General features: G+C 36.7%; 1 protein-coding gene across 4 annotated transcripts in view; it reads right to left on the bottom strand.

Moving 5' to 3' along the window:
* COL11A1 (collagen type XI alpha 1 chain) overlaps positions 1-19,266 on the bottom strand; it is a 130,155-nt gene that overhangs the window by 59,971 nt on the left and 50,918 nt on the right. For all 4 annotated transcript variants that reach the window (XM_027892365.1, XM_027892367.1, XM_027892366.1 and 1 more), the window contains 17 exons: positions 18,241-18,315; positions 16,859-16,942; positions 16,607-16,663; positions 14,132-14,185; positions 12,943-12,996; positions 12,785-12,838; positions 12,131-12,184; positions 9,527-9,580; positions 9,369-9,413; positions 7,990-8,043; positions 7,855-7,899; positions 7,362-7,415; positions 6,857-6,901; positions 5,642-5,695; positions 4,752-4,796; positions 3,171-3,224; positions 3,047-3,091 (listed from right to left, as the gene is read on the bottom strand). In XM_027892365.1, the coding sequence (XP_027748166.1) occupies positions 3,047-3,091; positions 3,171-3,224; positions 4,752-4,796; positions 5,642-5,695; positions 6,857-6,901; positions 7,362-7,415; positions 7,855-7,899; positions 7,990-8,043; positions 9,369-9,413; positions 9,527-9,580; positions 12,131-12,184; positions 12,785-12,838; positions 12,943-12,996; positions 14,132-14,185; positions 16,607-16,663; positions 16,859-16,942; positions 18,241-18,315 (927 nt within the window). The remainder of the gene's footprint in view (positions 1-3,046; positions 3,092-3,170; positions 3,225-4,751; positions 4,797-5,641; positions 5,696-6,856; positions 6,902-7,361; positions 7,416-7,854; positions 7,900-7,989; positions 8,044-9,368; positions 9,414-9,526; positions 9,581-12,130; positions 12,185-12,784; positions 12,839-12,942; positions 12,997-14,131; positions 14,186-16,606; positions 16,664-16,858; positions 16,943-18,240; positions 18,316-19,266) is intronic.

Genomic DNA, 19,266 nt, shown 5'->3' with positions numbered 1-19,266 from the left:
AATGTAAATTTTCTATTTTAATATGATTTACCTTGTTAAGTCCTTTCTTAACTCCTAAGTTGGTTTTGATTATCACTCTTTTTAATATGGTCATCCATTCAATTAAACAAAAATTGGTGGCAAATCGGTGTTATTCTTTTTGATAGCAGAACTTCCCTTTTTCTTTTAAACTAATGTCTTAATAAAATCATGAAAGGAAATCAAAAAGTTGACTAGTTGTGACATCTTAATAAATTGACAAAAAAACTCCAACGTAATAATGTTCATAACTTAAAATACGTAGACATCTCTGTCACCTGTTTGATGTCCAGCAATACTCAGCCCTGAATACTCTCATAGGCTAAAGTGGTTGAAAGGATGTAGGAAAAAAATGGACATTAAGACTGAATCCATATACAGTGGCAAAACAGGTGCACATTAATGTTATTCCTAGTAAGAATTACTTATTTACTGCCTACAAATTCTGGCAGAGACTTTACTCCAAGCAATTTAATATGTCCTCCATGCTGAAGTACAAGCAGATAATACTCAGATGAGTTTCATTTACACTTGTATAAGTTAGTTCAGATACAAACAGAAATCTCCCATGTGTTCAGTGGAGTTGTTTATGTCTTGCTCCAGCATAAAAGGACCAGCTTTTGGTTCTCTCTTTCTTAGACTAACTCATCATAAAACTACTGTTCCAATATTCAGACAACGAAGATTATTGACTCAGTTTTCATCTGATGGTTAGTTATAACCTGGCAGTAAAGGTCTTTGTCATGAATAAACACATAGTAAAACGTTCTACTATGATAACATTAGGTTTTTTGTATGCTGAAGTAATACTGCTGACTTAGAATCTGAGTAATATTTGGACTGTCAGTAAAGCCAAGAAAGAGTGATAATGTACTCCATACTACTGAAAAAAAAACAATAAGGCTTTGTATTGCATCCTCACTTTAAAAAAAGAATTCTGTGTTTTGCATTCCTGGGCCCACGAAAGCTTTTTCTCCCTGATCAGCAACTGAGATGGACTGCAAGGCTAAAGCCCCTTTGAATTTGTTTGGAAGTTGTCATACTGCATGCAACATATAACCCTAAAAAGGGTGATAGAAATAGATCTGCCAGTGCTAAACCGTTAAAAATAGGTAGGGAGACATCAAAATTAAAAAAAACAAAACCAAAAACAAAACCCACAAGCAACCAAACAAGCAAATACAGATTCTTAATAGAATGTGTTTGTGTGATTCTGTCAAAAGGAATTTGCTAAAGACCATTCTCAAAGCAGGTGTGCCATGCTTTTGAGATGGTGAAACAAAGCTTTATGTGGTCATCTTCTATTGCTTAACTTAAAATTTTAAGGTGCCCTTTCTTAAAATTTAGAAAGAGGTGAAAAAGGCAGAGTGCAGAATACATCAAAAAAGCTTCAGTTGTAACAGTTGCTCAGTTATGGCCATGGACAGTAATAATTACAGGAGAACACTTTGCAACATATCAGCAAGGACTGAGCACGTGCCAACTACTGACCAAATGGCTGCCAAATGAACTGAAACGCTTCTTCAGCTTTCACAGTGAGGTTCCAGCTACTGAGATCTACAAGAGCTTGATTTTATTCCATGTAGGAGGAGAGAGCTAAATGCTCTATTTCCTCTTCTGCTGTTAACAAAAAATAAAATAGCTAAAGAGTTCTAGTTACATTTACTGGTCTGTACAAAGAAAGGCCTCCTCTGATATCCCTGGGACCATCTCAGATCTACAGAGGCTTTCCTGAATGATAGGTTTATTTATTTTGGTCTCTTGCAGTGCTTTCCCCCACGTAATGGCATCTGAATAATTTCAGTTAAAAAAGCCCTGTGTAACACCCCCTTAAAGCACTAAGAGGACAAACTATGATTTATCTTCGTGTGACCTTTCAAGGTATTTAGTAGAGTTCACTGTCTTACTGCAACTGTGAGATGAATTTTTAGGAACACAGAAGTATTGTGGATATTATGCTAATCGGCACTCCCTGATACAAACAGATGTATACATACACACACACATATCTTAAGCATATTTATATGCAAGTCTTGTATTTTACCCAAGTTGGATATTAATCACTCAACAAGACACCAGAAAAATCCGGGGTTTTGAACTGTCCAGTCTCCACAGGTATTAAACACACTCCTTTTCAGGTTAAATTTAATAAGCAGCTCCAGAATGAGCATGCAGAGTAGACAAACTGTGGTTTAGGAAGGCTCAAAAATATCCAGCAGCTCTTGGCATCTGAGACAAGTGTTGAAATCAAGACTTTTTGGCAAGACTGACTCTTCTGCTTGAGAAATATCTATAAATATATACATTAGCCACCAGATCCACAAGGCTGAATTTGCCTGTGTGGCCAGGTTTGCGATCTGTCTCTTATTTTGAATGCTGAGGGAAGTATGAATTTAAACCAACACTGGCTGCAGTTTCAGCCACTGCAGACCATCAGTACTCAGTATAGTTCACAGTAGCTGGTGTTTGCTCTAATAAGAGCTCTACACATAAAATTAATGGTATGAACATAAGAGCTTTCTTCACATTCATATACATGTATCTGACTGGGGTTGTCCATCGATTTGGAACAAAAGTACCTTGAACCTAGAAAGCCATTGCACTAAGTACATAAGTATATACTAAGTACATAAAAAATACAAATCTATCTCATGGCTCTATCAAAACAGATAAATTAACTGTATTGTCATCAACTATTTTTATCATGCACGAGTTTCTCAGTATCCACTCTAGTTATCTACCAACAAGAGAGGGAATGTCTAATTCTCTACCTAAGGGCACCTTAGAGAGAAGTTACTTCAACTGGTGTGAAGAGGATTCAAACCCATTTTAACAACTGAAAGTTTTATTTTCAGTCTGTACCAGCGTAAATAACCATGGAGGTCACTGATTTAGCAATTTGGCTTTGTATGCCCTTAGGGAAAGGCAAAAATAAACCCACTGCTGCAAGATAAAGCACACTGCAGTGAAGGAGACAGAAGATGTCACAGTGAAAAAAGGGAAAAGAATTAACTGCAGTCTGATTTACCTTTTCACCTTTGGATCCCTTGAGTCCCCGGACACCATCAGCACCCTAAAGGGAGAATATAAAGAATTACTCACATGCACATATTCAAAGGAGTGGGGGGAGAAATCCAGTAACTAAATCTTACCTTTACACCACGAGGACCTGGATAGCCAATTGGACCCTGAGGACCTGGAGGGCCCTAAAATATATTGGAGTAAAGAATCTTTGTTTGTATAGTACTTGGTTAGCAAGTAGTTCTCTTCTGAATCTAATCCTTATTCTTTCACTATAATGCAGCAGTCTTGTGTGAAGCAGCAAAATAACACTGGGCTGCCTGCCACTAAGAAAAGTTAAGACATCACAAAGCACCCTTCAGTGTCACTATGAACTATTAATAGAATTATGAACTTAGATCTACTTGTATATTTGAGAAGCATCTATCCACAATATAAATTATCTGAAACAATGGAAATTGTAAAAAGTAACAAACAACCTGAAACAAAAATAAAGATGCGAATTAGAAACTAGTGGGGAAAATTTATGTTAATTATGATGATGACACAAGTCAAAAGTAGAGATCAAAATAATGGGGAAAATAAAAATTACAGTTTAAAAAAAGAAAAAGAGAGATTCCAAGCCTGAAAGCTAAAAGGCTCATGGTGCTATCAACACTGACTGGTGCCTAAAGAAACTAAGTTCTGTGAACAGTGGAAACAAGGAAGCCTGGAAACATCTCTGTGTGAGGCTGAGCTCTTCTGTTGATTTGCCAATGTCTGAGATGGACAGATAACAAAATCTTTCAATAATGGGGACATTGATAGTGTCTTTTTCCTCATTCCAATGTGCCTTTTCACAAAACTTTTAGATCATTACCATCTCTGAGAAACCGAACTTTCTATCAAATTTGGCTGAAGTTAATCAGTAAATTCAAAAGTCTTAAGGAACAACTGACAGATGTTCATACACCTGTACTTTTAAATCATAAATGCTCTATGTAAACTCTATTTTCTTAAGAAATCAGGATAAAATGTAAAAGCCTCTAACAGATAACATTTTGGATAAATATAATATGCTGATGTCAGTAGTACTGTACTTTCTGAAATTCCTATTAATTCATTCATCCTGTCAATTCATTCATCCAGAATACAACCTTTTATCACTGCCCCTTGATATCAATGCTGACATTATAGCACTGATGTCAGGGGCTATAATGAGGGCTATTCGGGATAAATAAGGGTCAATACTGAGCAAGCAGAATGATTTAAAGAGCCCCAAGTCCCTCCAGGGCTTCATAAGGAAAAAAAAGAATTACACTGACACTGAGTTGAGGGTGACCTAAAAAATGCAAGGTCTCTGCATGCATTTATACTTTTTTCAAAAAAGCAGGTTCTGAAGGACTCTTGTGGGTACTCCATACAACAGAATTGAAAACTCAAAATATCTGTAAGTTATTTACATGAAATGTATGCACCTTTTATTGGTGGCCACTCTGCCAACACCAAAATTAGTTTTACTTAAAAAAAGTAAGCTTTATTTTATTTACAATGTCGACAATATTTCAAATACAATAAATATGTTTGTCTGCATACAGATGTTTGAGTGTGCCATCGGTTTTCTATTATCTTCTTAAGTAGTTCTTGGAGCACCAAATGTGTCATACAGCTGAAAAACGGCCAAAAGCTTTCTTGAAGTCTATGTAAATAGATGGAAAAGTTTTAAAACTCACCAAAGCACCTTTATCCCCAGACTGACCCTCTTTGCCAGGATGACCCTGATTTAGGAGAAATGTATTGGATTTGAAAAATACTAGTTTTTCAGTAGTGACTTTTTAAATATTTGCATTTCAGGACATTAATCACATTTCTTCTGTATTAGAAGAGACACACAAAATGTTGAGGACAGATTTTACTTTTAATACTGATTTAGTTTACATAACAAAGGAAAAGCTGAACAATAGTTACATTTATGTCAATATTTTCAGAAAATTATCATCATCCCTTCTGTTTAGTTCATGTAAGATGCTTTTAATGCAAGAGACTCTCAACTTTGATTTTTGTAAGAAGAGTGATTTATATTGCAGCATGAAGACATTCCTAAAATTATTTTTAAAATTACGGAATTTATCACAGGAGTCAGTAGAAGGCTGATCTAGTTTCAACATTCTATGTCTTTGTTCTAAACTTTGTCTTTGCTTTTAAAATAAAATACAATTTACATCTTAGACTTTCTTCTATATCACTGACATTAACACTGCAGCATTCAAAACATTAGTCAATCCACCCTTTTTCTTTCTTACAAAATTTGAAAATATCGCAAATTCTGCAAAATTTAAAGGTCGTTCAATGAAGCTAAAGATTAATAGATAATTGTTTTTGAGTGAATAGGTTGTGTGTGGGCAAGAAGCTGTGAGGGGACACAGCTCAGACAGCCATCCCAAATTAATTAGAGAAATATTCCATACCCTATGATGTCATACTCAGCACTAAAAGCTGTTGCCAGCTGGGATGACCACTACTTTCTCCCTCCATTTTGTTTTTGCAATAGAGGTATCCGGAAACATTTATCACCTGGTAAAAATATCTAAACATTCAATGGATTAAATATTTGGTTACTTACAGGAGGCCCATCAGAACCAGGAAGGCCAGGAAGGCCAGGCTTGCCTTGTGGTCCCTAAATGCAGTAAAAGACACACATCTTAAGAACAATAGCAAACATGTCAAACACATTTGTCTTTGAGAGCTAAGGATATAAAATGCAGTCACACCTAAATCCCTCGGTATGGATATGAAGGATAAACCAAAAATATAACAAAACTCAAGCCAGAATAGCACTACCATATATGTAAGTGCAAGGCCAGTTCTTACAATCTGGAGCCAACACAAATCACCCATGTTTTTTAATGGATGCTTGCCTGAGAATTACCCTATGAACATGCACACACATAACACAAGATGGGGAAGAATTCTCCAGTGTATAAAATTAACTGTTATTTAGAATTTCAGGAATAAAAGGATTGGCCAGCGAAAGATACCAAGTTCAAGAGGCAGAGTAGAGGTTACAGAACTCCAGTGCTTGTAGCTGAAAGGCATGGTACGCCTTTGTGAGAGCCTAGGAAATGCACACATGGTGGAAATAGTCCATTTCGCTGGAATAACACTTCTTAGGCACACTGACAGGTAAAAAGTATGCATATTATTTCCTAAAATTTCCTTCAATTTCTCCAAAAGAATATAGTAAACAGTGAAGAGGAGAAAAATCAAAGAAGAGTGAATTGAGCAGGAATTCAGCAAAAAGGGGAGAAAAGTAAAATTAGCGTAAAATTCAATAGTTATCTTTTTAAAGTTACCAGAAGACATGTTTCAAGCCACAAGAACATGTACAAACATATCAGAAATAAACACCAAATGACCCTACAGTATGCCCATTACACTGCAGAGTTATGTCAAACTATAATCTTTGGAAAAAGAACAGAATCAGACTTGAGTAGGTAAAACTTCTCATAAAAAAGAGGTTAACAAAAGTAATTTTTGCAGCTTCCTCTAAATTTAGTTAAAAATGAGTATACGCTGTTTAATATTGTAGATGGGATTCTGAAGCTAATAACAGAATATTAAACCAAAATAAAGGGAGGAAGTTATGCTTGTGAAAAAGGGTATATGAGAGGAAAGCCAAGCCTCTATTGGTTATTCATTTACTCGATGATTTCGGGAAGATCTCCTGATTTTTATGTTTAGGTTACTATTCCATAAAAGACAGCGAAGCCTTCAAGTTCATAAACAAGGTTGTTGCACAGAACTGACTGCGAAATAACAAAATAAGGCTGTAACTTACTTTTTCACCAGGAGGCCCAATAGGACCTTGAGGACCAGGAAGCCCCTGTTAGAAAGAAACCAGTGTGAGAAACCAGGGAGAACAATATACATACATTCACCCTACTAAAGGTCCCTCATTAATCTGTTTAAACACACTGGCAAATATAAGTGGCTTTTTTTCCCCTTACAAGTTAGATCAGTTTTGTGTGAGCCTTTTGCACAAGCCACTATTCTGGCAGTAGGTCTGTAACAAGATCCTATTCAGAACCCTCCTCCAGGTGTGGCCATTCCTGCTGCATTCCAGCAACACTGAATGAGTCATTTTTCTCCTGAATGAAAAATCCCTCTGAAAACTTGCTTAAAAACTCTGCTCCCACTGCCTTCAGCACATTTGCAGCATTATTTATAAAATCCTTGAAGCTTTATCAGTTTTGCACATGAAAAGCTAACCTTTTAGTAATTTCCATTTATTAAACATTTGCTGTATATTACATCGTATTTCTTTGGAGTTATTTTACACTTACTTGTGGGCCTGGAATTCCTTGCTGACCAGGAGGTCCTGGTTCCCCTTGAGGACCCTATCGTGCGAAAAAATAGTAGGGCATTAGGTTTGCATTTCTGTACTACAGATCTTCATTGTCAGGACTAAAAGGAATACAAACTCATCATTGTTCCTCCCTCTTTAAAGTCTACCACCAACTTTCTATCCAGTATGATATTTTTTCATTCTAATGAATATCATGACCTTTTCTTTAATAGAGAATAACTGCCCACACATAGGACCTAAGCACTGGAGTCCATGGTGCTAAAGGAGCTTGAGAGAAATCATGGTTAGGCCTTTTGGCTGAAAACTAAGTAATAGAAGGCTTCTCTTTTCTATATAAAATCATAATAAACCTGAATATTTTGACAGAAAAGTTTAATTCAATGGAATGGACACTATAGTAGCAGGTATGGGAGAGTGTACAAAGGATTCTTAGAATCTACTCTCTTTCTAATTCCCAATTTACTACTCACCATGTTTCCTTTTGGGCCTGACGGTCCATCAATACCTGCAATGCCCTACAACAAACAATAAAAACATGAGCAACTTTCAGTGGACTTCCAGTTTTTTCTTCTGGAAATTGCAAATACAGATCGACTCATACGTACAGGTTGTCCAGGGGGACCAGGTGTTCCTCTGGGGCCCAGTAATCCCCGTGGACCCTGGAAGAGAAGATACACCCATTAACACCTGCATGACTTTTCTGAACAGAGACAACCACAAGCAAGACTGGGCAAGGGGTGTAATAAGGAGTAGGAAGGATGAAGGGAAAGCAGCATGAATGTTTAGGAAGAAAGAAAGGAAAAAGCTCACTGATAACAGATTCTCCTCAAGGATACCCTATGTCTGAATACGATTTCAGTGGAAGGGAAAGCTCTGATTTAGCTGCTACATTGTCATTTCAGAGAAAGGTAGGAGATTGCTATTTATATTTCCAGGTGTAGAACATTAGGACAGCATCTTGCACTGAAGTTTCGGCTGTGTCTTGGTCTGGAAGTCTGACCTTAACAGTAGCATACATATTTATATTCCTGTCTTCTGAAAACATGATGGTGTGCCTTACTCTATACTACTATTCTAAGTTTAAAATAGTGTTTTTATTTTTAGTAAAGATCCAATAAATAATTAAAAATTTCTAATAATTTTATTATAATAAACGCAAGGCAGTCTGGAAACCAAAATCAGATTTGTTCCTCTTACCCCTAGAAATTTCCACAAAAGACCAGTGGCTATTGTCCTAAATAAGGAGAACAAGATTTGAGTCTATAACATAATCTTTTGCCTTATAGTATGTAAATGAATATTAGATTTCATCATTTGTGTCATCATTCAAGTCATGCTGCTAAAGAAGGCAGAATTGAGTCTCCAGTCTCCTCATGTATGATATAGTCACAAATCACCGACACTCTGACTCTGTAGCAACTTTGTTGTACTTTGTGAGTAGGCAGCAGTATATCAGACATTTAGGGTAAAACTCCCTTTTCTGAGGCTTGATTTCCTGCCTGCAATGCAGAACTCTATTCTGCAGTGACAGCACCTGCAGAATTCCAACTGACAGGAGTGGAAATTCTGCATGTGAAACATGTGAAACAATGAAGCACAGTAGTGTGAAAAAAGGGGAGAATCCAGGTTTTATGTTCTAATAAACAGATGTTTAAAAGAAACAGGGGCTTGGTTATATTCTCATGTATCAAGGACTGCAGTGACTGATTTTACACAACAGGATAAGAAATAGCCTTTTTGATTCTGAAAGTGGTATATGCTTGGCTGGACATATCCCTGATTGAATTTTAATTGTGTAAGTGGTGTTTCATCCCTAACAAAACTGTTAATTTGTTTGCTTTTCACACAGAATCACTATTCTCTATATACACACAAATGCAATAATTTTTATACCTGGAATTCAGAACTGTTCAACAGAAAGGAAAAAATCTGAAAGTGACTTTTGTTTGTAACAGAAACAGAAGAATAAGAAAGAATTGCTTACAGCTTCACCTGGAAGACCTCTTGGTCCAACTTCCCCATCTTCTCCCTGTTTTTGTACAAAAGGAAAACAAGTTTTAGAAAAAAACTGAACATGTATTGTGACCATGTTCCCATTACATGAGGATTCCTTCAAATTTTCCTGTGTGAATAACAACTTACTCTTGACCCATCTTCACCAGGTAAGCCAGGAGGTCCCTGTGGGCCACGGTCTCCCTGCAGAACAAGGAAAATCATTAAAATAATGTCTGCTGTTGGAAATAATAATGGATGGGAAAGGAAATAAAAACAAATGCGTTAGCTAAAGTTTGATGTGTCAAAACATGTCTTGACATGGTGATACAAATCTGAAGGTTATAGTACTCAGTAAAATCTTCCATTACATTAGTATAAAAACAAATGAAACAATTAATTATTTTTGTTTGTAAAATTTCACTCTGTAACATTTTCTACTGCTACAAAAGGTAGTGTTACCTCATCAACACCTCCCCTCTTCCTCTACACAGTGTATTAGTGTCAGTAAAATAGGGCTTGTGTACATGGGTCAGAAGTTAATAAACCAATAGTTGGGCCCTAGAATATACATAGCAAAGTTTACTGACCACCTTTTAGAGTCACACACCCTGGCACCAGCCACTAAGAGCCTTGGGACTGATTTGTCTGAGGCTTTGGAAGGCAGCCAGACTTCCACAATTCCCCTCAAAGGTTTGGGCTTTTCAAGTCTATATACGCAGAGCCTCAGTAGATTCTGGACCATACTTTTAGGGTTTATTTTTCTTTCCCAATTCCTAAAGAGAACTAGTGTGCTACGTAACTCAAACACCACCGACTGACCTCCTTGTGGGCCGTGGGCTTTTAGACTGTGACTTCCTTCTGGCATTGGACAACAACCAAGTATTCATGCTGTTTACCTTCATTTTATCAGTGTTTCCAAGGAGCTTGACCACTGCTGTGGATTCTGGTAGAGATATATGGACTCACTGCTTAGTGGCTCTGTTCTTTACACTTTCAAGCTTTCCTAGGGAATTTTAGGTAACTTCCTTATATACCCAAGGGTACATCCCCCAAATAGAAGAGTAATGCACCCAGTGAATCCAAATAAGAAAAGTTCAAAGCCACAGATACTGAAGTTAAAAGAAATATTGCACCATGTAGTGTGATCTGCCCTACATTGGAAACCAGAGAATCTCATCCAGTAACTCCTGTCTGACAACTTGTGTTTGACGGAGGCATAGCCTCAGAGAGACATACAGTTTGCAACTCATAGGTACAATATGACTAATTCCAAAACCAGTCCTAAAACTTCTACTCTAAAGATATGGGTTTTCAACATCTATTCTTTTACAGCTGAAATATAACTACAACAGAAAAATCGCTTCCCTTGCATTATATGTCAGTATATGTGACTCCAAGAGCCACAGCCATCTGATCTGGCTTTGAACTGAGCTGCTTTCACAAAGATCACAGTGTGTTCATTTACAGAAGATTCCCATAGAAACACAAGAAAGTAGTGATTTTATATAGTGGGATAAAAAAAATGATGAAAAGAAGTCACTACTTCTATTATTATTCTGTAAATTTCAATCCAAACTTATTCTTCTATTTAAGGGGGAGTTATTTTTTTTAATATTTAAAAAAAGAGATATTTTTTTATTATTTGGAAGGTGCCACAGACAATTCTAGTATCCCACATTGGAAAGCAGACACACATTCCCTGATTGAGACCAGATTTCTGCTCAGCCCCCAGAGTTCAGCAGTGGCAAGTGCTTAATGCCGAGCCCCCTCTGCTGTTCACCTGCTGAGCATGCTGGGTTTCAATTATGTGACGCACTGATTGCTTTAGACTCTTTAAGTAAGAGGGGATGATGAAAGAGGAATAAAAAATTCTTTATGACACCAGAAGTTTTTTCCCCACTGCAAACAAAACTCAAAGCAGTATCCTTAGATGCTCTTAAAAAGAACTACATTATGGTTCAGTAGCCAACACAGTTGAGATTTTCTAGGAAGTGCAACTGTGCTTACTCATTGAAGGATGACGTAATCATTTCTTGGTCATTGAGCTTTAGCACATCTGGAAATGGTTTTGTTGACATTCCCATTCACTGTTTCTTTTGTGATGCTCTACACTTACTTCAGGCACACTGTTGCTAGCACCTACAATTAGGTATGTAATCTAAAGCAGAAATCCCTGACTGTAATCATTTCAACACTGTAGAGAAAGATGAAATGTCATCCCATAGATTTGTATGACATAAGGAGCAAGTATACTAGTTGTTTTAAATATTACTACAAGTTTTCCTAACTTATCTGACCTGACTGTGATCTTTCTTTAAGTGTCAGTTGCTGGAATAAGCCACACTAAGAAATTCAGTTTGCAATTCAAATATTCATATGCATTTTTTTGAGCAAGCTTCTCAGCAGGTTAAAATTTGTCATGGTCCGGATACAGAAACTTCAGGTATTGAAGTTTCTATTACTATTTCCTTTACAATCACAGTAAGTCCAATAGGCAAATTCCTTAACTAAGAAAAATTAGAGCAAAACCTAGCTGAAGATGTGATCGTTGTCTGTTGATTGATATTACTAAACAGTTTCATGAAGAATGCATTGCCTGACCGTACAGATATTATTCTGTAGTGTGAAAAGCATGAAACACCCTGTTTGAACTTTCCTCCTAGTTCTTAGTGCTATTCTTCATGAATAGTGCATTATTTCTGTGACAGTATCAATTTGGTGTTGTATAAATACACATATTTTTCTTCTTACCCTGTTACCTTTGTCACCAGGGAGGCCAGGAAGACCATCAAATCCTCTGTCACCCTAGGAAAGAAGAAACTGCAGCATTAGTAAATGACTATTATATCATATATTGCTTACTCTGAAGAAACTGTACCTTCCCTCTACAAGTTAATTTCTACCCTTGGTTACCTGTACACTTTCATTTTTAAATTAAACACATAGGGGTGAGCATTTAGATGAAATTCACAAAATTTGCTTCTATGCATTGTAGAAAGAGAAGATGCCACATCAACTTTTTCCCTGTGCTTTAATTACACTATTTATAAAAAGAAGTCCACACTGAAATTAAAATCTCGATTCTAGCTGCACTTTGCAGTTGCAAAACTGACTTTACTATTACTGATACTCTGTAATTAGAAACTGACTGGAGAGAGAGGAATCGTGCCCCAGGAATCAAGTTTCTTCAAGGTCATACTACCAGCCATTAACATGAATTACCATATTTTAAATGGATGATTCACTCTCAGTTCCTGCATCTGGCCCAGCTATCTGAAATCTCATTATTTTCACTTAAGAGAAGAACTTTGAGTTGGCCTGGATGAAACTGTGGTACTAACATAAAATCTGTCTAGCCCACTCCAAGACTGAAATAAATCCTAAGGTCTCATTATTATTATTTACCTTTGCACCAGGTTCTCCTGGCATTCCTCTGGCACCATCAGCTCCAGGACGCCCCTGCAAAAGCCAAAAGGGGCAAACATTTGAAAATGCAGTGGAATCAGTTAATATTTTAATAAAAACTATTTACCCGGAGAAGAACTGATCTATATGCTACCTACCCTTTTGCCAGCTTTTCCACTTGGACCAGGGGCACCTTGAACACCACGAGGACCCTGAATTTAAAGAGTGCAATTCTTAGAATCAAGTTAATGTCAGTAAAAAGTTAGTTAAAAACCTCACCTCAAGAACAAGGTAAGATTTTTTTATACACAAGGCTGCTTTTTTCCCCTCAGAAGATGGATTCTGGTTCCCAAATTCCCATTAGTTTTAAAAGAACATAGGCATCCAAATTGGCCTTAGCACTATCAATTTTAACACTAGTTTTCATGAAATGGCACTATACATGGCATTATTCATGCTTTTAACATAAAAGTTTCTCACATTCTTTCCATAGCTTTTGAGTTCTCAGTCCTGTAGTTTGAAAAACCTTCTTCCTCTCATGCCAAAATTTAGTCATATTACAAATCTGATGAAAACTAAGGGTGCTTATTTCAGATCCCTAACTTATACACAAACATGAGTTGTGCTGGTAAACAGCTCACATGCTGTCTTAGCTTTACACAACACGGTTTTAAGTAGAGGGAGACTGAGAAACATACTTCCACTTTTCAAACATATGTAATGACATTTGATGACTGTGTGGGCATGACTGTAGAAATTTTCTCTTCCTCCATCCAAATGCAGGTGAAAAAAGCAATGGTAAGGACTAGCCATCCAAAAATAATGTCAGTGCTCTTTAACATCACTGCACAGAAGTTTGTACAATAGTAAGCTGAAAAGCAAAGCATGCACTATTCCTAAGGACTTATTCTTGCTATGTCACATCTTTCTTGAAAGGAGGCTCTCTAATTATGAATTAAATTCAACCTCCCTCACCTTATGAGATCTGATAAGATCAGAGCGCCAGGCCATACAGTTGCAGACTAATGTGATTATTGAACAGGGAAAAAGGCCTGAAGTGACAATATTAAAACAGGTTTTCAAGTGCTAACACTCTACATGGGATAATTGCTCTTTCTTATACAAAGATTGTTACTTCCATATTTCAGAATGAACAATCAAGCTATTGATTTTAATTAAGATTTTAATATTGATCAAGCTATTGAATTTAATTAAGATAGTATTATAAAAGTTACTTTTCTTCAATTGCATGCAGAAAGCATATAATTGATTGATTTCTTCTAATTGATATGAACACTTTTTTTTTAAGATAAACACTCTCAAACATAACAGGGAATATTATTGTACCTGGGGACCTGGTTCACCACTTTCACCCTTAGCACCTGCTGCTCCAGGTCCACCCTTGATGAAAAAAAGCAACATACATTGTTGAAATGCACAAAAGCCTCCTTAAAATACTAAGTTACTTTCTATTTCTATACTTGAATTACAGGGAGCAATAACAATCTTCTATTCAGCAGGAGGAATGAATTTACCATTTGAGTCTAAAGACAGCCATGATATATCATTGCCTAGACACTGGTTCTAGGTAGGTAAAAATAGTTCTTACTGAAGAGAACTCCCATTGATTTGAAGGAGATCAAATTTAACTCTTTGTTCTATATTAATATTTGAGAGCTAAATGAGCACAGTAAGAACATAGATAATGCAAACAGAAGTGCATCCTTCATAGGGAAAGCAACAGAAGCAAAAGCCACCTCTTTTTACTTTTATCTATTTCTATGTTGTAAAGAAAATAACAGTCTGAGTTCAATCTGAAGATCACTACAGTCAATGAAAAATACCCTGTCTAATCTTGTAATGAACTTCAGTGATGTTTTAATGAAGTCCTTTGTGCATCTGGCCCTGCAGAAGTGGGGAATCTATATAACTACATCTCTTTATTATTATGAAATGATGATATAGATTTTAAGAGTAAATTTTACTCATAAAGAGGCCTAAAGCAGATATTCATCCAGGGCAAGGTACTGTACATGGAATCTGGGGCAGAACTAGTCAAAGTAAATTAGGTGTCTCACAAAAACAGACAAAACAAAACAAAAATATCTTGGCATGCACACATAGAATACAGGCTCAGGGAAAGAAAATACAGGAGTTTGCTGCTATGTGCAAAAGGATTTTTGCATTTCTGACCTTTGAAACAGGTTGTGACTTGATCTGTGTATTTAACATGAAACAAATGTTGCAGACCTTTGAAAATTGATAATCCTCCTATGCTCACCACTGTGAACTTTGAAAGCAAAAAGTAATCTCATGGTTTGCCTTAGTGCTGAGTCGCCCACTCTGGGGTGGAAAGATTCCACTGACCTTATAGGTATTGAGAGAAAGTCAAGTCCTAAGCAAACTGAAAATCAGATCCCAAACTGGTACTGGCAGTGGAAAGAAGATTGGCTTTGGTAGGTGGTGACTGTCTCTTTGGGTTTCTCTGATGTAAGTTCTTCTTTTAATTAATATAATTGTTTGCGTTTAATATTTGTAGGCAGAAGTTTATTTTCTATGCTGTGTTTATTAAGCATGTGAACTCCAGACTTGGTTGAGGCTACACTGGGGCTTTGACACTGCTATGTTCAAAGTTTTTAGTAACTAATACATTTGTAAATGTATCTTTTATTTCACAAAATGCAATTCATACTAGAAGTAAAAGCTCCAACTTTTCCATTGTTAAAAGAAGCTAGGCAAACAAACAGTTTACAGATCAAGAAATTTGCTTTTGCAACTGTAGGCAAAAAATGTTGCTAGATCAAAGAGTTGGATTTCTAGAGCCTCCTGGTGGTTTAGAAGCAAAACAACTATTAGTATTATTCATTTGTTGGAGTTTGCATACAGAAATTCATGAAGGCTTTTAAAACATGAAAGCATGAGTATGATGTATGATGCCAGGTTACACCACTGTCAATATTATAACAGCTTTTACAACTTACTCCTCGCTTACAGAAGTTCTGTAGTTTTTTTGTCTATATAGACTGAATGCTACCCTGCGCTTCACTTGATTTAAATATACTGCTGGAAATAGTGTATGAGTTTGTTAAACAGATGAAATATGTTTGACTATCTGTAAGTATTGCATATCTAATCATGATGAATCAGGAGTCTGTGAGAAATTCTCTGCTTGGTAGCAACTATTTACTTTGGAAAAATACTCTAGGGAAGAATTGCTCTTGTACAGATCTGCTTAAAAATACAAGCAAAGTATACAAACTTTGTAAAAATATTAAGCTTTTTTAACATCCATTAAAGGGCCATTTCCAGATCATTTGGTATTAGCAATCAAGTAAAATTCAAGATTAAAATTAAAAAAGTATAATTCTTTTAGAAACCTGCAGGGCTCTTAAGTGCCTAAAGGAATGCCTTTTAAAAACTTTCCGGATTCCTCCTAAATTTTGAGCAAAGGTGATTCTGCACACTCTTACTTTATTATCTCCTACGGTAGAGCTTCATATTGAACACAAGAAATTGTATCAATGTTATTATAGAGATGACTGACTATAGAGACATATGTAATTATCTATGTAAAACTATTCACTAGTTTTGCAAGTCTACCAGTGTGCTCTACCCAAACACCACAACATCTACAATAAAAGCTGATTTAGTATTCAGGTTACATTGAAGGCCTTGAATAAGAATACAAACAATGGTTTTAATTATATAATATCGATTTCAAATAAAATAAGTACAAATACAGAGGTGTAGGCAAGACCAGAATGGGATCCATGGACTGCATTACTGTGTTCTTAAACCTGTGTCCCTGCTTTGTTCACATACCACAGGACCCGGTCTTCCAGTGAGGCCCATAGGACCAGGTGGACCTCTCATAGCAATCTGAGAAAACAAATAGAACAAGAGGTATCATGGGAAAAGCTGTGAGCCAGCATACATATTCTATATTAATACAATTTCATAATGTGTTAGCAAATAGCCCCCATCTCTGACTTCACATCCTGAATGATATAAAACAGATTGGGTTTTGGAGCTGTACCCTTGTGGCGGTTTTGTTTGCAGGCTCCTTGTGCTCACCCTAGCTTGCTGAAGAATAGCTTGTGCTTGAGCTTCCTGAGCTGAGATTGTAGGGCCTTTCTCACCATCCCCACCGAAGCGGAACTGCAAATATAAACACAAGGACTCAGAATTTATCAAATCAAAATCATATTTGTTTTTTTGCTGGAACCGTGCAAACCACTTCAAAGACAAAAGGTTACAGTTTAGTTCATTCCACTGACTTCAGAAGATCCAGGTCACTGGATCCAAGATGAATATAAAGTCACTGGTAATAGGTTAGAATTGAAATCTAAATCTAATCCCTGAAGAGAAAATATTTTCTTCATTTCATAGGATTTTGGTTTTCATTTTGTTTGTTTGCTTGCTTATTTGTTTCAAAAAGAGGCCAAAATAGACTCTTAATTTTCTGCAAAACTTCAATAAAAATAGCTATCAAAATTAATTATTTCTCTGTACATTGGTAGTTACCCACAGGAAAAAAAAAAAAAAAAAAAAGCAATTTAATTTAGGGCAGACAAATTTGAAAAATGTTTGGTATTTTAAATAAAAGAGTTTTGTGTCATTTCTGTCAATTTCAAAATAAATTACAGAATAAAATTTAAGTACTCATTCCCATGGTTCTGGACTATTATTGCTCATGCAACTGCTAGCAGAAGCTTTGCAGTGTTGCAGAAATGCTAAGCTGCAACAAGAAGCACAGCTTTCCAAAGGTATGGCATAGGCACACTGGATATCAGGGCCACAAATCTTTCACTGCCCACAACAGATTATCCAGCTTGCCTACGCCCAGAGCTGACATGGATCTTCTGCATATATACATACACTCAGGAATAATGAATTCCATGCACACAGTATTTTTCATACCACAAAACTGCAAGATCCTTTAACAGCTTTGGGCTTGTTCCTCCACATGCTAAAACAGATGGTGTTTTGCTTTGACTCCAGTGGGAGCAGAGCTGGCCATGTGCATATATTTCTAATCAAAGGATGCACTGACTCTTCAAAGAGGACACTGAAGTCCAATTTTAAGCATGGAATGCTTAAAATTCTCTGTGTCAATGAGACTTGAAAGCACACACGCCTGTTGGGAGTACAGGTCCTCTGTACAACAGCAAACTCGTTGTTTAGGACATATAGTAGCAAAAAATAGTTAGTATTGAAAATATAAGGAGATTTTCCATATCTGTAATTTAATAGGTTCCAGTCTGTCAGCCACGCAGGAGTTAAAGCATATGTTTTGTTTGAGGAAAAAAAGGCAGCATATGAACTTCAAATTCTTAGGCTGTACAAGAAACTCTGTATTATCTCTCATTCCACAGACAAAATTAGATGAGAAAGAAAACACTTATACATTTCTCGTAAGACACTTTCCCTTTTTGTAGGCTAGAATCATAACTTACCGGCAACATCAACATGGTACCTGGGGGACCTGCTAAACCATCAGCACCAGGAAGACCAGGGCGACCAGGTGGACCCTAAGAGAGCAGAGAGATGAGAGAAAAAGGGATGAGAATAAGATAGTTATGTAAGATAAACCTTTGAGTCACATACTTTTGAGTCACTTCCATTTACATTCGTAGAATATTTTGGGTTGGAAAAGACCTTAAAGATCTAGTTTCAACCCCCCGCCATGGTAAGGATACCTTCCACTAGACCAGGTTGCTTAAAGCCCCATTCAGCCTGGCCTTGAACACTTCCAATGCCTCACCACCCTCACAGTCAAGGACTTCTTCCTGGTATTAACTTAAACCTGCCTTCTTTCAGTTTAATAACATACCCCTTGTTCTATCATTATGTACCTTTCAAAAGTCTCTCTCCACCTCTCCTGTACCCTCTCCCTCACTCCCCAGCCTCTCTTCACAGTAGAGGTACACAAGAGTGGTGTAGAGGAGGAGAGTCACTGCCCTGGACTTGCTGGTCGGGTTTCTTTCTTTGCAGCCAAGGACACAGTTTGCTGCAGGTGTACACTACTGTGTCATGTCAAGCTTCTTGTCCACCCCAAGACCTTCTCTGCAGGACTGCTCTCAATCCATTCTCCACACAATCTAATTGCTGCAATTATTTATTTGTGTCATGTCTCTGTTTCATGACAAGCAAACAATGTGTTTAGTCAAGAATTTCCTTATGATGAATTCAGTAAACAGATAGTTACAAAACTAAGTACTATTAGTAGTTATTTCATTACAATGTGTTAAAATTCCTATTTTATAAATTTAAATACCAACATATTTAGTTAATCTGCAGAAAAGAAATACTAAAGAAATGTGGTTGCTGACTTACTAGCTAGGTGAAGAATTGTTGGGGTTTTAACATTATCTCATTATTCAGTGAATTGGTAGCATCTTCTCAACATGTTGTATGCATAAATATAGCAGGAACATGCTAGACTTGAGACTAAACTATCTTTTGTAAATGACAGGAAAGTT

Source organism: Empidonax traillii, unplaced genomic scaffold (genome assembly GCF_003031625.1).
Source record: "Empidonax traillii isolate 1590-97213 ecotype Southwest subspecies unplaced genomic scaffold, ASM303162v1 scaffold347:size1123457, whole genome shotgun sequence".
NCBI classification, from domain to species: Eukaryota; Metazoa; Chordata; class Aves; order Passeriformes; family Tyrannidae; genus Empidonax; species Empidonax traillii.
Note: the sequence above shows the minus strand (reverse complement) of the source record. Positions and strands in the feature narration are given on the sequence as shown.